The 20,396-nt window shown below is 40.9% G+C and overlaps 1 protein-coding gene across 1 annotated transcript in view; it reads right to left on the minus strand.

Annotated features, from left to right (window-relative positions):
- Positions 1-411: 411 nt before the first annotated feature.
- Positions 412-20,396, minus strand: part of LOC139650789 (adenylate cyclase type 1-like) — a 36,065-nt gene continuing 16,080 nt past the window's right edge. Inside the window, exons 5-20 of the mRNA XM_071527545.1 lie at positions 14,505-14,632; positions 11,369-11,527; positions 10,627-10,768; positions 8,926-9,081; positions 6,937-7,134; positions 6,717-6,814; positions 6,433-6,517; positions 5,709-5,798; positions 4,781-5,046; positions 3,836-3,962; positions 3,038-3,199; positions 2,731-2,877; positions 2,519-2,617; positions 2,274-2,388; positions 1,910-2,034; positions 412-831 (exon numbers count right to left, since the gene is read on the minus strand). Coding sequence (XP_071383646.1) covers positions 412-831; positions 1,910-2,034; positions 2,274-2,388; positions 2,519-2,617; positions 2,731-2,877; positions 3,038-3,199; positions 3,836-3,962; positions 4,781-5,046; positions 5,709-5,798; positions 6,433-6,517; positions 6,717-6,814; positions 6,937-7,134; positions 8,926-9,081; positions 10,627-10,768; positions 11,369-11,527; positions 14,505-14,632 — 2,517 coding nt within the window. The remainder of the gene's footprint in view (positions 832-1,909; positions 2,035-2,273; positions 2,389-2,518; positions 2,618-2,730; positions 2,878-3,037; positions 3,200-3,835; positions 3,963-4,780; positions 5,047-5,708; positions 5,799-6,432; positions 6,518-6,716; positions 6,815-6,936; positions 7,135-8,925; positions 9,082-10,626; positions 10,769-11,368; positions 11,528-14,504; positions 14,633-20,396) is intronic.

Below are 20,396 nucleotides of genomic sequence, written 5' to 3' on the forward strand. Positions count from 1 at the left end.
TGTTTGTGGATATCACTGAGCTGCACATATCCTCTACTTGGAATATGTACATACCAAAAGAAGACACTCACTTTACCTGGATCTGAGGCAATCCAGGTAAACCACAAGCCAAATCATCTGGTATGGAGATGTTAAAAGAGGATTTGAGATTCAGGTTGCCTTTCTTCTTAACTCCATACTTCAATGGTTGTGTCTCTAAAGAGTGGTGTGCAGTTGAAATCCCCCAATAGCAAATACGATTGTCCATATCACCATCTCATGACTCACGAGGTTCATATCCTGGGTATTGCCAGTAGCCCAGGATACATAGGAAGTACCTGGATATCCCTGTCTTTTGCTGGGCTCCAACCAGGTTCTTTCTTTTGTTTTCAGCTAAGTTTGAGTTTGCAGTCTTGTTTTTCTCCCAGCCCCCTACACCGCTACATCCGCAACCGGCGCTGCGCCCTCAATCTTGATCTCTGTCACATCTAAGTCATCCTCCTCCTCCTCACCCAGTGTGGGCACGCAGGACGAGTGCAGGCAAGTCGCTTGGCTGTTGCTGCTGTTGGCGGTGCTCATCTGAAAGGTGCTACCCATGCTGGCATGAACAGTCAGGCTGGCTGAGGAGGAGACGCTGCCCTGTTTGGTCTGGACACTGGCCTTGCCGCAGGAGTGTATCCGGCGCGCCAGGCTGGCAGAGCGCATCACTGAGGAGGTGGTCACCGTGCCCACGCCCTGCACCTTTCCTTCCAGGAAGTAGGTGAGCATCTCACCTTTACCCTTGACACTGACCTTGCCGCGGCACACCAGGTCATAGTTGGTGTTCAGCAGGCGATAGACATCCTCGGTCACCTGAGTTACAGAAATGAGGAAAAAATACATACATTCACATAGATTAGGAAAAGACACAATTTCCCCTAGGGGATCCATAAAGAGAGCTTAATTTGAATCTTAAAACAAGAGGCACTTGAGCTGCCAATTGTCCTGCTATTTTTCCTCATTTATATGCAAATATATGCAGCAAAATGCTCCAAAATCTAATCAGATCATCACCTCCAAAGTGGCTCCCAGTGGTGTAAGTATGAAGTTTCTATCAGGTATCGTTCTTGAGTTATTGTGTCTACACACAGACAGACAGATACACAGACGCCACCATGATGACACTGTGTCCTACATATCATGTACCATGGTGGCAGGACATAATAAAACTATGATACTGTGTAATACTCAGTGCTTTCAGAAAGGGAACCATTGCACTGTACGCCATCATTGTGGCACTATTATTATCATGATTATTATTTTATCAGTGTGAATGAATAATACTCTGTGACAAAGCAAATGGTAAATGATAGTTTGGTCTAAACACCTCTATTAATGCATCTAGTGTTCCTATTTTATATGTAAGCAAGAGTTAATAATGCAAAGAGGAGATTAAAAAAGCCAGTAAGGTTACTGATGTGTGAGCCAGGCACAACTAACTGAAATCTTTGAGCAGCCTGTGTTGATGAAGGCCAATTCAATTGTGGGCTGCCCTGGTCGCTACTACAGAGGGTTTGAGCTGATGCTGCCTAAACTCCAGAGTAAAAGAACCATGGACTCATTAGTCACCGCTGCAGTTAGATTGCTTAATTTGCACATTAAACGATGCAGCGTTTTATGCCTGTACAAGAACTTTGTATTCTGCACTGATAAGCAACCTTTTATTGCACTCTATCAAGATATCGACTCCTTGTCTGGTCTTATCAACTGGTACTGGTCTACATTGTTGTGTTGTAGCTATTTGTTGTGCATTTTATTTTTTATGATATGTTTTACTGTGGTTTTATTGTTTTATTGTTTTTTATTATGTGTTTTGATTGCTACAAACCACATTTCCTTTATGGGACAATAAAGTTTGAAGAGAAATTGAATTTGAAAGCACTTTGGGTACCTGAATCTTTCCAGGGACTCCAGTGCTGTCCATCCGGCTCGCCACATTGACTGTGTTCCCCCAGATGTCATACTGAGGCCGCCTCGCCCCAATCACTCCTGCCACCACCGGACCCACATTGATACCTGCACCACCACCATGCAAGAACATGTTTAACAAATACAGAACACTGTCAATATTGAGGTTTTTCATAGTCTCATTCTGATTTACCTTAAACCCAGAACCTCTTATTTCATTCATAGTCATTTACTCATCTTGTAAGACTGATTGCTTTCTTCATTATCTTTGTAAATGGGCTGATAATTTAATGTGCAAGAGATAGATAGACAGATAGATAGATAGATAGATAGATAGATATACGTACCAACTCTCAAGACAAAGTCATTGTATGACTGATAGTTGATTTCGTCCAAAACATCAAACATCTCAATGGCGTAGTCTGCTATTGTGCTCAGATGGTCGTAAACTGATTTTTTGGCCTAAAGAGGGGAAGTATATCAAGAGATTAGTGTTGATGCGTGATTTATTCTTCATATTCTGTTCCTCATATGTAAACGTGCAAACAGAAACATACACATACACATACACACACACAAAATCATGTGTCACCTTGGTACCGATGGTGGGGACGAGACCCACAGCTGCCATGTATGTACTGCCAATGGTCTTGATTTTCTCTATGTCTCTGTAGCACTCTTTATCCATGAGCTGCAAAGAAAAAAAAAACATTAAAATAACCACACAAAGGAATAATGCAACACATGTAAATTTTGAATCTTCTAGTATGTTCAAAGTAAAGAAAAAAAACATCAGCGCCTGACCTCATCAAAGTCAGCAATGATCTCATTCAGCAGTCTCAAGCACTCCACTCCCATGTTGTTGCCATCCAGCTCGATGTAGAAATCATTGAAGTTTGGGATGGAGGCGAACAGGACGCCGACTTGAGCGTAGGACTGATAGTATAGATCCTGGTGTAAAAAGAAAAAGAGTACAGTTAGAAACCAGGGGCCGGTAGATGATGTGACTAATACTTCATAAATCAGTATGAAATATGATGTATTTTGATGTCCATTTGATGTTTTGTTCTGTTGTCTGACACTCTGTCTACCTGTTTGTCTTTGTGTCTACTTGTCTGTGCATCAGTTTATCTACCTGTCCGTTAGCGGGGCTCACCATGTTCCTGGGGTTGGACATTAGAAAGTGCTGAGCCACATGTGCGGGCAGAAGATTGAAGAGAATCCTCCTGTTGTCCAACTTGACTTTCTCCATGCCATCCCTCTCCTCCTCCGCCTGACAGAAGATTGCACACACATACACACACACATAGGAGCACAGTCACGAGCACGGTGTGTAGCTCGTTCCACATATTCACCACATGGGGTCAGTAAAAGACCTGCCTGGGCGTCACACCACAGACCGCACATCTATCTCTCATAGTCCAATTTGGAACGGGTTTGGGCACATGCAGCTGCTATTACTGCTTAGTTATCTAATAAGATGGATGTTTTATAGCCTAAATTCAGCTTTCACTACAATATAGTTCAATCCCACTAAAAATAATGCCCATATTTTGCGCTCCAGGCACCACATTAAAACCAAGCCAAAACAAGCTGCTTGCCCTCAAATTTGCCAAAGCAGACAGTTGGCAGCCTATAAATATGTAAACCTCCACACATAACCCAATAGTTTACATGTAACAAGACCCCAAATGGCAGCATATTCTATCATCAACTACATCACAGGAAAACACGTGGCAATAATTGAAACAGATGCTATTGATTCTGATACTGGTGATTGTCGTTAACAACACCGGCCATTAAAACAAAATAATCCAGTGAGGCTCTTTGTAATTACTATAACTTGAGGAAATCATCATAAATAGACATCCGCTCTCACACAGACACATTCAGACACACACTTCCTGACCTGTGCGGCCCATAAGAAGTCCAAGCGCAGTTTGAGGTCGAGTTGCCTGGAGTGGAGGGCCAGGGCGCTGGTGAAGAGCAGCAGGGAGAGGATAGGTTCATAGCCATGGATGTGGAGAGACCCCCCACTGTGGAAGAGACCAACACACATGTCAGCACCTCGCAGCACTGGACCAGACCACACAGACAACTGCACAGGGGGGTGGATGGACCCCCCACGGTGCAACCTTTATGGTAACACGGTAGTATTGTACAAATAATTAAAAGGAAGAATTGTGAAAGGGCCCATTCCAATACATATACTACGGAGAAAAGCTTTAAGTGTGAGGGCTTAAAACTGGCAGAGGTTTGATCTAAACAATATTGCGCCGTTTACTGATGCATAACTGTGACTAAAGGTTAAAAATGAATTCAGCTTCTCAAAAGGGACCTTTACCTTAATAATCTCAACAATATCAACATAATCAATTTTCGAAGGGTACATTTATGATTTGAGCTCCATTAAAAACTGCCAGGCCCTGGGTATTGAGCCGAAACAGCTCACAAGCTCCCATCATCCAGCCCACATTGTCCTTTCAGGCTTCTGATTTGGAACTAATGAGCACATGTGCTGCTTCAAAGGGTGGAAAATGAAAGAGTGTGTGGGCTGAGGACAAGCAAAGACTCCTCCACACACGTCTCAGCACATGTAAATGCTCCTCTAAGTCCTGTTTATCTGTTCCTTCTCCAGATCAAACAAAGAGGAAACCACAGCTGACACTCGCATAGCAACCAATCATCGCCTCCCATACTTGAGTGACAGGCGAACATGCTGGATCTGAGGGCTCTCGCTTTAAGCTCTGATTGCGAGGCAGGAGTAGGATAGCGCATGTGTGTGTGTGTGTTGCTGGGTGTTGTTTATGCTTGTGTGTGTGTGTACACGTGTACGTTCTGCCGAGCCCCTCACCCTGCAGTCTTGCGGAAGCTGCTGAGTTCCAGCACAGTGACATACAGCACGCCCAGGAGGAGCATTAGCGCCATCTTTGGCAGCCAGGAGACGCGCAGGAAGAGGGCCAGGGTGAGCGTGCCCACCACGCAGGACAGGAAGGCATAGCGGGCGCCGTCACAGGGCAGCTCCACCATGGTGCGGTTGGCACCTCCGTCCGCGTCGATGATGACGATGGAGCTGTTGGAGTTGGCACTACTTCCCCACAGCCAGGGCATGCAGCCCACCTAGCAGAGACACAGAGGGGGAGGCATGTGCATAAAGATGGTGGGATGCTGTATTTGAGGAATGGCAAACAAGGTGTTTTTATATTTGGCTAATCAGAGAGTTCAGTGAGATTTGTTACAAAGTAAAAGCTACAGATAAAATGTATACACTACGCTTTTCCCGTTTGAATGTTATGTTTTGCAGTAACACTGTTTGGATAGTCCAATGGTGATATTCAACTCTCATATTCAACCCTGATGAAGGCACTTTGCCGAAACATGTTGGTTTTTATTGCATCAAATTACGTTTTTTTTAAGAACATCCATCGGCCTCAAAGAGTAGCTGAATTTTTTCCTTTTCCAGTTATTTCCAGTTCATGCACCTTGTTAAAGACAAAGTTGCGACAGTTCTTCTTCTTGCACTATCAGGTGACAAAGTAGATGTTAACTCTAACCCTAACACAATTTTTTAACCTAACCCTGACCTGACCCTATGTCTAACCCTAAGATTAAGTCAATATAGACACTGAATATCTATAGACTACTTTTCACACTATTATGAGTATCACCTGAAACTCTGCTTTTTGTGACACATTATAGTCACTTGATATTAAGTTGAGTGTCAGCACTGGACCATCCAAGTGAAGTGTGACCTGTTTTGTTTTTCTGTTCAGTCCACTCACCACACAGGCCTGGGCCACAGCATAGATTAAGAGCACTATGAGAATACACAGAGCAGTACGAATCTGAATGGTCAGGCACCCTGGAAAACACTGAGAGGAAAACAGAGAGGAAGCGAAAGAAAGGTAGTAAGAGGAGACAGAGAGAAAGCAAGAGAGAGAAGAAGATAAAGAAGTTTTATATATATAGTCATACACAGCAAAATTATCATAGGCGAAATTGTTAGTACTGATAAGAAAAGTGCAAGAACAATAGGCTTGAAATCAAACAGAGAGGAATACTGTAGAGACAGAGATCAAGGTAAGATGAGGTGAGGTGAGGGAAGGACAGAGAGAGAGAGCTTGCCAGGCAGAACGTGAACCACAAAAAGTATTAAAAAAAACCCCATAATAACTGAGGTGGTCAGGAGCTTTGAGGAAGTCAACCTTAACAAAAGCCGAAATTAATAGACTCACCATTTGAGTTTAAATGCAAAATAAGGGCTTAAGAAGTATTTCTGAAGCCCGTGAAAAAAAGGAACCATTATTACAAACCATCACAAAAAATACATTTGAATCGCTTCTCTTCGGTCAGCAGAAAATGCTTTCAGAGCCTAAGAATTAAAATGAACTTCGACTTCGACTGCACACCAAATGAGAAGAAGATCAATCTACCAGTCACAAAAGTTACTGAATGAGCAAAAGCAGACTTCAACCCAAGTTAGGATAAGAGAGCCGCTGTGTTTACCTGTATTCTAGTGACATGCAGGTACATGATACAAGCTACTAGGAAACAGATGCAGAAGACGAGAAGGACCAGTACGACTGTGCCCCTGAGAGAGAAGAAGAAAAGACAGAAGAGGGGAGGACGGTCAGTCCGGGTTAGTTGAGGAGACGAAGAACCTGAGTAAGTGAAATAGTCATAAAGGGAGAAAGAAAGAGGGAACAAGTGTTTGAAATTGAATTTGTTTGTGTAATAGATAAATAAATAGAGAGGGGACACAGGAGAATTTGTGTCACTGCTGTACATACTGTGGTATGATGAGAAGATAGACAAGGCCGAACAAGGCAGCTAGGATCAGAGAAAGGACCACAGCGCTGGTGAAGTACTCATCAGGAACCCGGTGGTACTACAGTGTGTAATAAGAGAAACCAATCGGGGGTAAGGGTAAGTAAAGTGAAACCACACGACAACAACATTCACTCAGTGGCTAAATCCCAAAACTCAAGCTCAGCGTCTTCAGCCCCTCACCCTCTGCTCGCGCTCAGAGCACTTGTACATGAGTGTGAGGAAGTTGAGGTCCGCCGTATCCGACTCGGTCTGGCGGGCCTCAATCAGCCGACCGATGTAGCGGTTGACCCGGGTTCTGGGGCTGCTCTGGATGGCGTTAGCCTGGTTAGCGTTGGTGCGATTCCTCAGCTTCTCTGGAGCCGTCCGCATGGCCCTCCTCTGGGGGGGGAGAGAAATGAACCTTCACTGTAAATGCAGAAGGATTAGTCCTGAACTTGAGTGAAGTACTGTGGTGAATATACTGCAGTGTGGTGCACAGTGCTAGAATCGCATTAGGAACAAGAGTGGATGAAGAGTCAACAATAAACACTGGCAGCTGATTATACATTCAAATTGTGACATTGCCCTCACACTTAACTTCATTACCGAATGCACCCCACTGTGTCTAAGTATGTCTTGGGGAGCCAAAGTGAGCATCATTACAATTCATTGGGCATTGGAGCAAAGCCAGTGAGTTAACATGGCAGAGTGGATGTGCGTGTGTGCGTGCGTGCGTGCGTGCGTGCGTGTGTGTGTGTGTGTGTGTGTGTGTGTATGTGTGTGTGTGTGTATGTGGAGTGTGTGTACATGTAAGTGAGCGTGCTGGATGACTTGTGTAGCTCAGAGACCATCAGCGGCACAGTAGGGGGGGCCAATGGGTGAGCGAGGATCACCAGAGTGTTCATGACATGACATGAATGACTACACCTCACTGACTTCCTTTCTTTCCCTTTTCCTTCTTTCTTTCTTTCTTTCTTTTTCCTTCCTTCCTCCCCTCTTTCCTTCCTTCCTTCCTTCCTTCCTTTCCTCCTTGCTTCCCTCCTTGCTTGTTTTCTTCCTTCCTTCCATCCCTCCTTGCTTTTTTCCTCATTTCTTTCCATTTTCACTTTCCTTTCTTCTCTTCTCTCTCTTGTGTTATTTATATTGCTGCAACACACCGGCCTGCGGATGCAGACTTCTCTGTACATGTTCCATATTGTGCTCCACGTAGCACAGGGCGCATCGCACAGCCATGCCTGCCACTGCTGCACCACATATCCTGTTCATTCATCCCCCGTCCCTCATATCGCTCTCCTCCGTGCCCTGAATGCATGTGTCATTTCAAACAGTTTGAGAGTGTGTGGTCTGAATGTGAAATTACCATTCAGTGGAAGGTGTATGTAAGACTTAACCCGACTCTCCATTCCCTCTTCCGTCTCTCCGTTTTACACTAATCTGCCTTCCGTCTACATTGTGAGAATGCTGTCGTTAGTGGTAATATAGATGTAAGAGGTGATTTACTCATGTAGTGTGAGGTAAAGATCTTGGTAACTACTGAGGGCATGAGATGATATGACATAGATGATATAGTAGCTGGAAGATTATGCTCAGCGGAATCCTCCAACAAAGTTTTTTTTAAATGGTTTAAGGCATTGCAAAACACACCAATTCGATTCTAGCAAAACAATTCATGATATCTGTAACACCTTCCTGGCCTGATTCTGTCCAAAAACTGGTATGACACATACAAACACCTCCATGCATGCACGTGCACACACACACACTCATGTACACCTGGGCATCTGGATTCAAACAGCTGGAGCAAGAATTGTACAGCTGCCAGGCCACAGGATTTCTTTCCAGGCGCACAAGGTCAAATACGCTCTTTGACACTTAGCCAGACTGCCAGTGCCACTGATAGTATATGGGGGGGGAAATGGAACGGCTGTTTGTGGCTGGGGCAGCATGCTGAGGTCATTGCAGCTCATAGGGTCATGCACTCAGATAACATCTCCCCATCACTCCCTATCTTCCACATACATGAAAGCATACATCCTGTGAAGTCCATATATTTATATCTGAGCAAAAAAAAAAAAAAAACGACGTAGGAAATGACACGCATATGGAGCGTTTAGCTTTTTGTCTCTATTTATGGGAATCACAATACCGACAAACACAGAAACACTCAAAACACACGGAGACGAGAGTTACCTTGTCGCCATCCTCGCAATTCATGACGTTAGAGAAAGGAATCTCAGCCTTGAACATCTTCCTGCAGTGCATGAGCTGCACCAGTAAGTAGCACACAGTTTTGAACTTCATCTTTTTGGCGGGCTTTATATCCGAAAGAATCAATCCTGGGAATATCTGCCACCAGATAAGAAATAGGAACAAGGATTAAGACGATACCACACACAGTATTAGGAATATATATCTATATTTATATATTATCTATGTATCTAAATAATGCACAGGTGTTGGACAATGTGCACGCGCACGCACACACACACACACAATCACTATATCAGGCTCTATGTAGATAGGAATTTAACGAGCAGGCGGTTGAAATAGGTCAATCCCTGAGGTAGTTTTAACAGTTTTAGGACTTTGCTGCCCTCTTTCCTCTTTTCAAAGGCTATTTTAGAAAATGTAATAAAGATTAAGTATTTGGTATGGGTTTGAGGAAATGTGTGTCATTTATAATAAGAAAAGGTGGTTTGAAAAAATTGTATGTTTGATACCAAGCTGGAAGTGTGTCCTTAGCACGAGTAATTAAAGGCACTATACCAGAGTGAGTATCAGCCTATCCAACACAGCTTAGTCAGGGCACATCTTTCTCTGAGCCATGTCTTTGATAAAGTCTAACCATCAGCACTATTAAGAGGATTAGAAAAGTCTTCCCGCATATCAAAGAAAAATACACGTAACTGGGATGTCAAAGGTTCACATGAGGACCCACGTAACCTATATGCAAGTCTAATCTTACATAATATGAAACCTGACACAAGGTAATAATAATAAAACAGAAGAGGAGAGGAGAGGAGAGGAGAGGAGAGGAGAAGAGAGGAGAGGAAAGGAAAGGAGAGGAGAGGAGAGGACAGGACAGGAGAGGAGAGGAGATACACAAGGAGCTTGACGGACTGATACAGAGACAAAACTAAAATCCCCTCTCCAGCTGCTTGTGGCACATCTGGTGGAGATGTGTGTGTGTTTTTGCACATGCACTGACACACACACATGTCCATGGGTGTATCTGTGTGCTTGTGGAAGTGTGCAGATTTGAGATGATAGATGCCACGGGCTGTTTTTTTTTTTTTTTACAGCCCCAGTCCAGTACATTGCAGGCTGGAAGTGAGCTCATATCAACAACAAATGTGTGAGAACTCTACCATGGACTAGAGTTTACATCCATCTCAACACTGTATTTCTATTTTGAGGATGGTATTACAGTAGATCTTTGCATAGAGGTCAAAGCTGGTCAACATAAGGCTTTTTTTAATCTAGTGTCTGACTTACCAGGTAGGCCCATTAAGATGGATTAGCTTTTGCCCTGCAGAAGCATTGCAGTGCGTACACTGTCTACTAGCCAGTATTATAATATAGACTTATAGACGGGTTCACCTGAGGATACAACTGATGCAGATTAACTGTTGTTGTTGTCAAAGTCTTGAACTGTTTCATAGTCACTGTACTAAAGTTATTTATATTAGCTAAAAGCTAATATAAATAGGGATAATAATAGGGATAATAATAATATAAATATAATATAATATAATATAAATATAAATTTATATTAGCTACAAGCTAATATAAATAGGGATAATAATATAAATATAAATTTATATTAGCTAAAAGCTAATATAAATACATATTTTGAATATATATCCTCCGCACAGAATTACAACACAATACCTTCCGTCGGTGAGATGGCACTATAAAGAAGGTTTCAATTTCATGTTTTTGGAGGAAGGCGTTTCTCTCATGTCCGTTGCCTGGCTCCACCTCGTAGTCTCCGTTCAGGCACTCCAGTGTAGATCTGGTGATGTGGACTTTCCTGTGGTTCACAGGGACAGATTGGGCGGGACAATACTCAGTGCAACTGGTAATATTGATATGGTTCATGACAGTAGTTCTGAGCAAGCAAACTGGAAATTAGTTTGGTTTTACACTCAAAATCAGATCTAAAATCCTGTTCCTGAAAGGATCCTGCAGTTTATGCAGGGATTTTACAAACATGAGAAATGAAACACATACTGTATGTAGCATGTAGTATGTAGTATGTTTTTTTTCTGAAAACAGGTGAAAAATTCAGCTAATTGGTTGAGATAATTGCGCTTGTTTCAATTGCAGCTTCCCTTGTTTCGGGAACTTACATGTCAGCATCTTGAAACAAGTAATGTAGATCACTCCACTAGCATCAAGAAAATTACACTTGGTTCAAGAAGTTTCAAGTGGATTTGCATTGGAAAAAAGTTGAATTATCACCCCATTGACATTTTTTTTAACCTTTTCTTTACAATTGTTTTAAGACTCAGTACTACTAATTTACATGACTTGTCAAGATAGATATTTTTGCAGAGCACCGCTGTCAGACAAGGAAAACTGATGTCCACAGCTGCTGAGTGAGGCACACAGTTAGAGGAATAGCACTGACCCAGGCAGTCCTCCTGCTTCCATCACATTGGCCAGGGTCACATCATTGGACCACACATCATACTGCCATTTCCTCAGACCCAGGACCCCACACAGCACCCGACCTGTATGCAAGCCCACGCGCATGTTTAGGTTGACCTCCGTGGCCTCCGCTACCGACCTGCAGGGGCATGACACATTGATTAGACTGCATATCTGTGTGTGTGTGTGTGGGTGTGTGTGTGTGTGTGTGTATGTGTGCATGTGTGAGAAAGATAGAGAAAGGCAATAAAAGCAAAAGAAATGTATGTGCACTTTCTTGCTGTAGTGAACAGACAGTAGATACATAGTACAGATGATACAGAGAAAATGATAAGATATAATGAAAATGCCAGGTTGCCAGTTTTTTTATACTGTTTTCCAGGGTTGACTGACTAGAAAAAAATACAGAGCAGAGAATAGTGGACTACCCATAATGCCATGTGACATGAGCGATGATACAATTACAGTAACTAACTGCAGAAAACAACAACAATGTTAGATGTATAAGCCTTTTAAGTATAGATAAGACTTATAGATACTCATTGTTAGGATAGTGTATGTACTGAAGTAGGGAGGCAGAGATTATTTCAACATTCAATCCAATCTAAAGAGCCATTACTGTAGTTGCTGCTGGACTCTACTTAACCCCTTCCTCCCAACATAATCCCCTCACCACAGTAATTTTATGTGTTTTCTTTACTGATTTTATGCAGTAGTAAAGTGCATTGTGGCAATCTTGTCAAATTTTAGTTATAAACCATTGAAAATTGCACTTTAAAACCTACGTTTATAATTCTTAAATACTGAGATTCAATGAGTGAATCCAAACCTTCCTTGCACATTTTATCTCTGTGTGGTGATAGAAATGCAAATGTTCTGAAAAGAACAAAAACTACATGGGGTTAATTCACAGAGGAGGAAGTTAAAGAAGACGTTAAAGTGAATTTTCAGTAAACCAGCTGAGAAATAGTGAATAGACAGGGAATGAAAGCGCAAGCCTTGTGTGACATTATTCTGTTTTATAGCCCCATGCTGTAATGATAGTATGGCACATGGTATAGAGGCAATGTCAGCCCATTGATCACTCTGTCAATATTTTGATTTATTTTATAGAAATTGATTGACTGACTCTTTTCAAATTGATTGACTGAGCTATTGATTCACGGACTAACAGTATGTGACAGCTAAACATGAGTTCTGAATGTGTTTATAGGCTATAAACAGTTTATTTACATTTGTAGTGTTTTTTAAAATTTAATAAAACATAACTGTATTGAAAATTGTATTGCTGCTGGGGCCTTTCACTCTGAAACCAGCTTCTTCATCAAATTAGATTAATAACATAACTTAATTCACAATTCTTGAATGTGTCTTGAATCATGTTATGAGCCTGTTCACACTAGATTGCAATGAATTCTTCAGCTGTTACATTCTGTAGTACTAAACAAAAAAACTAGGGGTTCCAAAAGGGCTTTTAGTTTGGTTGTATGCTTCTGCAGAATTTGGAAAATTATCTGTGACCCAGCATGGAAAAACAGGCACATTGTTGGAGATAGTTTGTTTGTTTTTTATTTGTTTTCCATAGATTAGTGATCTTTGCATTCAGAGCTTTAAAATAGTATATAACATACAGTAAGCGCTCAATGAATAATTTTGTTAAAATTGTTATTTAATCAAAAGAGTGCATTTTGATGAAGTGCTATTTTCTGATGTAAAATAGGTCTCTTGTAAAGTTAAGTGAGCAGAGGCCCATTGTGTTTAGTGACATTTTCGCCAAAGAGGAATCAGACAGAGCTGTGGAAGATACAAGATTCAGCGTTCTTACACTGAATCCTTCAGAAAGATTCAGCGTTCTGCTCTATTCTGGTGATTGATAATTTATTTGGATGTCTGACAGAGTAGTCTCACAGACAAACAAATCATCAGAAAACCTTGTGGGAAAATGTGGTTTTACATAAGTTGAATTTCATAAGTTCTATTTAGAGGAATATTTGTTCTAGAAAAAAAATAGACAGAGATCCAACCTTTAAAGTTCAGAGATCCACCAAAGATAGGCGCACCACTCTCATCATCATACATGGATTTAAAGAATGATTAATGCAATGCAAAACATGCAGTTAAGCCATTGTAATGCCACTTTAACTACCACTGTTGCTATAACATATAAATTTGCTGGGTGGTTCAGTTGCTGAGTGTGTCATGGGACAGGTGAGCACAGGTGGTCAGAAGATTCTAGATTCATATCAGGCCGAACAACGTTAACAATCAGTCATACAAAATCAGTAATTACAAGGGTTCCCTGTACATGGATATAGCTTCACATATAAGGGACGGGGAACACTTGCAGCTACTTTTTATTACTTTTTATTTTCCCATTTTGAACAGAGGATTCTTGGTTAGAACATGCCTCTAACTGTCTGACTGTTCAAAAAGGGTTCTACAGCAAAAAAAAAACCTCTACTTTGCACTAACATGTATAAAAATAGACTGAAGAGCCAATAAAGGTGCCAAGGTGTGCATTTTTATTTAATACATGTTGAGAAAAAGTCAGATCCTATCCTATCTTGTCAGTACTTGCTAATTATGGTAGTTCTAATTAGCAGGCTTCCAGTCAAGTCATGACTGTACCTATTTCCTTCTTAGCTCTGCTGAGTCTCAATCTCTCACTTTCTATTAGTCCCCTTTTCCTAATCCAAACTGTTCAGGACAAGCATGGGACACAAGGACTTTCATGCTCAATAAAATAGTTTTTTCTTTCTCCATAAATGCTTTTTCTTGCAGCCAAATGTAATTTTACTCTCTCAAATGTGCAGAACAGACTCACAGCAGACATGGCTAATCAGGCTGCTACTGGAAAGAATTTATTTATTGTGGACTCAAACATTGTGGTTTAAATAAAATAAAGAAAGAATGATTTAGTCTCCACAGTTCAATAACAAAAGCATATTCATATTCATCATCAATCAACATCCTATTTCCATGACCATGTAGCGTAGATGTTCAGTCATAGATAATACATAATGATTTAAATCAGATAAGACTACAGAAGCAATAGTGTCATTTATCAGGCCACTCATGTAAAACTGCTCAGTGATGAGATAAGGGTCAACACTCACGTTATGGTGTCGATCATGTCCAGGCCCATCTCCACACAGCAGTGGGCGTGGTCAGTCTTGGGTTGGGTCAGTCCAGACACGCAATAGTAACAATCCCCCAGGATCTTAATCCTCCGGCAGTGGTTCTCCTGTCAATCAAAAAGACAGAGTGAAAGAGAGAAAAAGAGATAACAAGTAAATATGCCATCCTTCATGAATGATGCAAGAGGCCCTTGGGTCAGTCCTTAACCAGATGCATCTTCCCTCCAAGTTTCATCAAAATCGGAACAGTGGTGTAGCAGTTATGGCCTTTAAAATTTTGAAATTTTGACCTTTAATCATCAGTGTAATTTTATGAATACTAGAACAGAACATAATGCCAAAATGCATCATCCCTCCAAGTTTTGTCAAAATTGCACAAGCGGTGTCTGAGATATCACATTTGAGTTACAATTTTTGACCTTATAGCGCCCACATTAGGCCAATCAGTGTAATTTGTAATGATAGCTGGATTTGTGCAGCAAGTTTCGTCAGCTGGACTCATGGTGTAGGAGTTAGGGCCTTTCAGATTTAGAAATTCTGACCTTTAATTATAGCACATCCATCAGACCAGTCAGTGTAACGTTTTTAAATGCACAAACACTGCCAAAATGTGTAATTCTCAAAGTTTCTTCAAAAATGCACCAGCAGTGTCTGAGATATTACATTGGAGTTTAACATTTTTACTTTTATTTATAGTGACCTGATTAGGTCAATCAATATAATTTAAAAGTTTTTTGATTGACTTATGGTGTAGGAGTTAATTCTGACCTTTATTCTGTCCCTTAATTATAATTACCCCATCAGGCCAATTAGTGAACTTTTTTAAAAAGCTGGAACACAATGCCAAGATGTATCATCCCCAAGTTTTGTCTAAATCAGACCAGTGATGTCTGAGATATCACGTTAGAGTTAAAAATGTTGACCTTTAATTGTAGTGCGCCATTAGGCCAATCAGTGTAATTTCACCAACACCAAACAGAAATGAATCATCCCTCCCAGTGATGTTTGAGATATCACGTTTACCGGATGGACATATGGACAGGCGGGCATAGCCTGACCCATAGTACAAAAAGAGAGGGAATGAGACAGAGAGAGAGAGCGAGAGAGAGAGAGAGAGAGAGAGAGAGAGTTAGAGAGAGAGAGGGTCAATGAACTTGTCAGTAAAAGTATTTAAGTGCATAAGATGAAAGACAAATTGCACTGTGCCCTCTGTACCTTTAGGCTATATACACATCTTTCCCTATATGCTGAATACACAATTGCATAAGGCCCTCCACCACTGCAGAGATCCGCCCGCGCATACTTTATTTCTTGAAGAACTAAAAAATAAATATTTTCTTGTTTCTTACATTATTCACAAACACATAAAGCCAATCAATGGTGCTTCGCTAAGGAGCCCCCATGTTGATGGGTAGATTCTATCAGTGTAAGGATTTGATTGGTGCAGCAGGTGCTGCAGCAGATATCCAATCAAACATTATGTGCTACTTGATGATGACATGATGGCAACTCTGCCAAGAAAATATTCATCCGGAGCTGTGAAAAGAAGTTAAGAAGTTAAGAAGGCCAGGCTGGAAAGCGGAAATCATGATTGAGGTATGTGTAATGGTTATGTTATTAATTGCAAATGAAGTACATTGCACTATTATTTTCGCTTGCACAATTGTTCATGTCTAATTTAATATGGGTTTTTTTTTTTATCAGGGTTTTTTTATTGGTTGTTTAGGGTTTTAGATACTCTTTAAGTATTCCCATTATTCTAATTTGCGCTTTGTTCTAATATTATTATTTTAGTATTATTTTGTGTAATGTCATGTTTATGTTCCATGGTACAAGGTGGGGGGTAGGGGGTTAGGGGGGTATGGGGACCCCAATGAAAATTTTGCCAGTGTAGAGCCTATACAGTTGCATGTATGGTAATAGTAAAAACATACATGTCAATGCTGTGGATCTGCACATGCGCTGATATCTGTACTGCACATTCAATATCCCATGCAAACTCTCAAGACTTTGAACTTAGACCAGAACTGAAATGATTCTCTCAATGCAACGCTAAATCAACATATCAGTCTCACTTTGGCAAATAAGGTGAGTCACTCTCACTCTCTAGGGACAATGAGCAGTGGCATGAAAAGGCGGCTTACAAATATAACCCATCATTAGAGGATATGAGCCACAGACATTCATTTTACCAGGGAGACTGGGCTACCGTGGACGCCTTCTGGTAACCCCTTATTGTTTCCATGGAGGTAATGGGATCGCGGGCCAGGCATGTGAAGAGCACAAAGACTCATAATTATGCACATCGGTGGACACAAGACAAGATGGATGCTCTATTTTTAACATGCAAGCCATGTGAGTTTCAGGGAAGAGAGACAGCAAGGGCTTGTTAGTAGCATAGAAACTATTTGGCCCATGTAATTTTACATGCTGTCCTCTTGCTGGCTGAATGCTCAGTGGCACAGAAGTACATGTGCCTTTCATGTAAAATATTTTCTTGACACAAATGTACACAAAGTAAAGGACACTCTATGAGTAAGGCTGCAGCAGTCATACAGAGAGAACTACAGTATATCATGGACTGTTTAGTGGATTTCCATAGTTTTGCCCTGAGGAAGACATTTTCTTTTGAAATGTTGGCTCAAATAAAGATATATTATGCATCAATGCTATGAGTGTGCAGCAACGCTCCATTTCACAAGATAGTTCCTGTAACAAAATTACTTTCTTGCATTGTCTTGCTAAGGTATTATGACATGTCTATGCCTAACAAATGTATTATTCTACTAAATAATCGTACTAAGTACGTTAAACTTGAATCAACATTTATTCATCTTAATTAAGAATTCAGGATTGGTCAAGATACTTGGAAACAGGCTGAATATATCAAACTAAACAACTAGGATCAGAGCAAATGCTAAATGCTAAAACTAACAACAAAATACCTATATGGCTTCAATGGTGTTTACTTTCTATAGTTGAACATTGAGCTGGCCTCTGTTTGAGTTCTCTATCTGTCTGAGCATTACAGAGAAAACAGAGAAGTCCATAAATCTCCATTAGACCCAGGATCAGACAAGACTCCCTTCCTCTGGTCTTCAAAGACCCTCTACACACACAGCCCCATTTCAAACAGACAGCTTAGGTAGGATGTCAAAAGAAAAGTCATAAGTCATATAAGACAATACTATTTTATTTAGAAATTCAAAAACAGTATCCCTGTGGCCTGGCTCCTATAACATATTCACATACTGTATATGAATGCCATTATAAGCAAAAACAAAACAAGACCAATGCCTTATTGGACAGGCATTTCTTAGCCTCTGTATTCACATTTTGAAGACACTTTTAATGGTACTCTCTCCAAGTCCAAGTCCTCATGTGATCGTAACAGGACGCGGGCTGAATGAGGTCTGGTAGGGGTAACTCAGGGGGAACAGATGGGGCTATAGTGAGGCATGGCTGAACTACAGGAAGCAAGGAAAACCCTGGTACTTACAGACACTCCTCCTCTGTACTTCTCCTGTGCTAATCTGCACTGTGAGGGCTTAGGAGCTGATTCAGACCCAAGCAGGATTACCACTATCATGTGACTCAAGCACTGTGGGCAATCTGGGTGGTCATCCGCGTAGAAGAAAGAAAGATGGGTACCGAGAAATGTAGAGAGTCTGGTAGACTTGCATCTCAGTCAGACCTGCCTGGTCATCTGTTTCAGTGAGATCAGAGTGCACAGCCACAGGTTGAGTGCAGTGCCTTCAGAATAGGCTAATGCATGGGAAGTTTTGTAAATATACATTATGAGCCAGTCAAAACAAATAGTTTGCAGCACACAAAAGAAAACTTGTTGTTGTAGCTGTATTACCAGGCACGCTCCACTCGCTAGTTCACAACTGGAACACAACCTGGTGTCAGTCCTAATGAAGCCTTATGGCATTATGACAACCTCTGCACTTCCAGGCCAACCTGCCACCCCATATACATGCATGGATGCAAATAAAACAGACAGTGCACACAGGCCGAGAGAGAGAGAGAGAAAGAGAGAGAGAGAGAGAGAGAGAGAGATAGAGATACCTTACAGAGATAGAACCTTAAGTACCAAGGAAAAACTAGCTAGCTGAGTGCAGCAGTCCATTTCCCATAAAGGAGGGAGCTTACATACATCAGTGCAGCGTACACATTATTGATGGTGCTGAGGTTTAGTGCCAAAACTCCTGTAACTTTGTGGGTTAAAACACGGGACGGGTGGTTGGTCAATGTTTCAGTCTGTCTCTCTATCATCGTTTGCCTCTGTCTATCTGTGAATCAGTCAGCCATTCAGGCTATCTGTCCACCTCTGCTTGTTTGAGCATTGTAGATTTGAAGCAATTCCGTCTGCATCCCTAATACACAATAGGAAATCATTTTCCAAATTCTAATCACAGGTAATCATGCTGCTTTATGCATTTTATATCAGGTCATTATGTATATTTGACTAAAATTAAAATTCTTCCAATTTACTATGGCATGCTGAGCTCTGTCAAGTCAATATTTCATTAATAAAGGCACGGAGAGTGATGAATTGCTAGAGGCCTCTAGTGGGCAAAATCTCTAAAAGCATTAGAGAAGTTCTGCTGCTTAACAGAAAGCTCTCTCCTATCCTTTCCTCCACACTCCTGGCTTTTCTCCTCCTCTGTCTGCAAGCAGTGACGGCATGTTTCCCTGCAAAGTTTTCAGTGGTTGTTTCAACCTGTCATTATTGCCAAAACAATTTAACTTTGCACCCCAACCACATCAGTGTTGAGAGAGCTACATTATTCTGCCATATGAGAAAATCTTAATCAGCGAATGATTATAATAAAGCAGACAGTTTCTCTGACTCAATAGCCATAATGAAGTGAACAAATTAGTTATCTATCGAAGTAATGGTAGATAAAATCTGGGCTTTCTCTAATAGAATCATGTTTCTCTCTCTTGAATTAATTAGCATAGAAAAAAAAGTTTTATAATTTGTCCTTCCAATACCCTAAAACCAGTTTGTGAGCATTGCTAGCATTTTTCTTTAAAACCAATGGGTTCTGCTAGCCATAAGCAATTTGTTTTTTAGTAGTTTATTATTTTTGGTAATTTTGAACCATAGTAACTACTGCAACTACCAAGTATGTCTGGCTATAAAAAAAAAAAGAGGAGAATCACATTTTCATCCTGTCATTATTTTTTTATTCCTTTTTTTTTATTGTGGCCCCTCTCTTTTTGATTCAATCTCCCTTATTTATTTCAATGTTACATGCAAGAGAAAGTTAACTTCCACTTCCACCTTCCACTTTTTTTCTGTCAAGAATCCAAAGTGGGTTGTTTGGTTTGGGTTTATAGGTCCAGTCTGCAGTCTGTGGCAGACAGGCGGCTGAGGGAAAACACGACTGATAGACATGACATACAAAAGAAAGTTAACATTCCTTGCACCTCTTCCTGTGACAAACCCAAATAAGGTTATTTGAATTGCGCTTAGATCCAGACTCTACTTCCTGGCAGGCAGCTGTCAGAGCGTGGGCATTATAAACACTCCTTGCACTTGATTTCAAAATAATACAATTTTTGTTGACATCCTAATCAGATGGATTTTTTTCCCTGGCATTTTTTTCTTGTCATGTGATTTTGTATTATATAACACTGCAGATGATCATTTTCACAAAGCAGTTTGAGCTACTTTCTCAAAGTTACTAGTTAACAAAACTATATTTCGCTTGGGGGTAGCTTTGCTGTAGTTCAACTTCTTCCAATACAAAGTAACTGCACTTTCAATGTAGCTGAGAAGTGAAGCTTTATGAAAAAGTTTATTCACAAACAGACAATATAGGTCAAATCACATAATACCACCTCAGGTTACTTGTAACT

Source organism: Centroberyx affinis, unplaced genomic scaffold, assembly GCF_046629955.1.
Source record: "Centroberyx affinis isolate AG114_WGS23_722 - 3 ecotype Tasmania unplaced genomic scaffold, CSIRO-AGI_Caff_v1 ptg001544l_1, whole genome shotgun sequence".
Lineage (NCBI taxonomy): Eukaryota > Metazoa > Chordata > Actinopteri > Beryciformes > Berycidae > Centroberyx > Centroberyx affinis.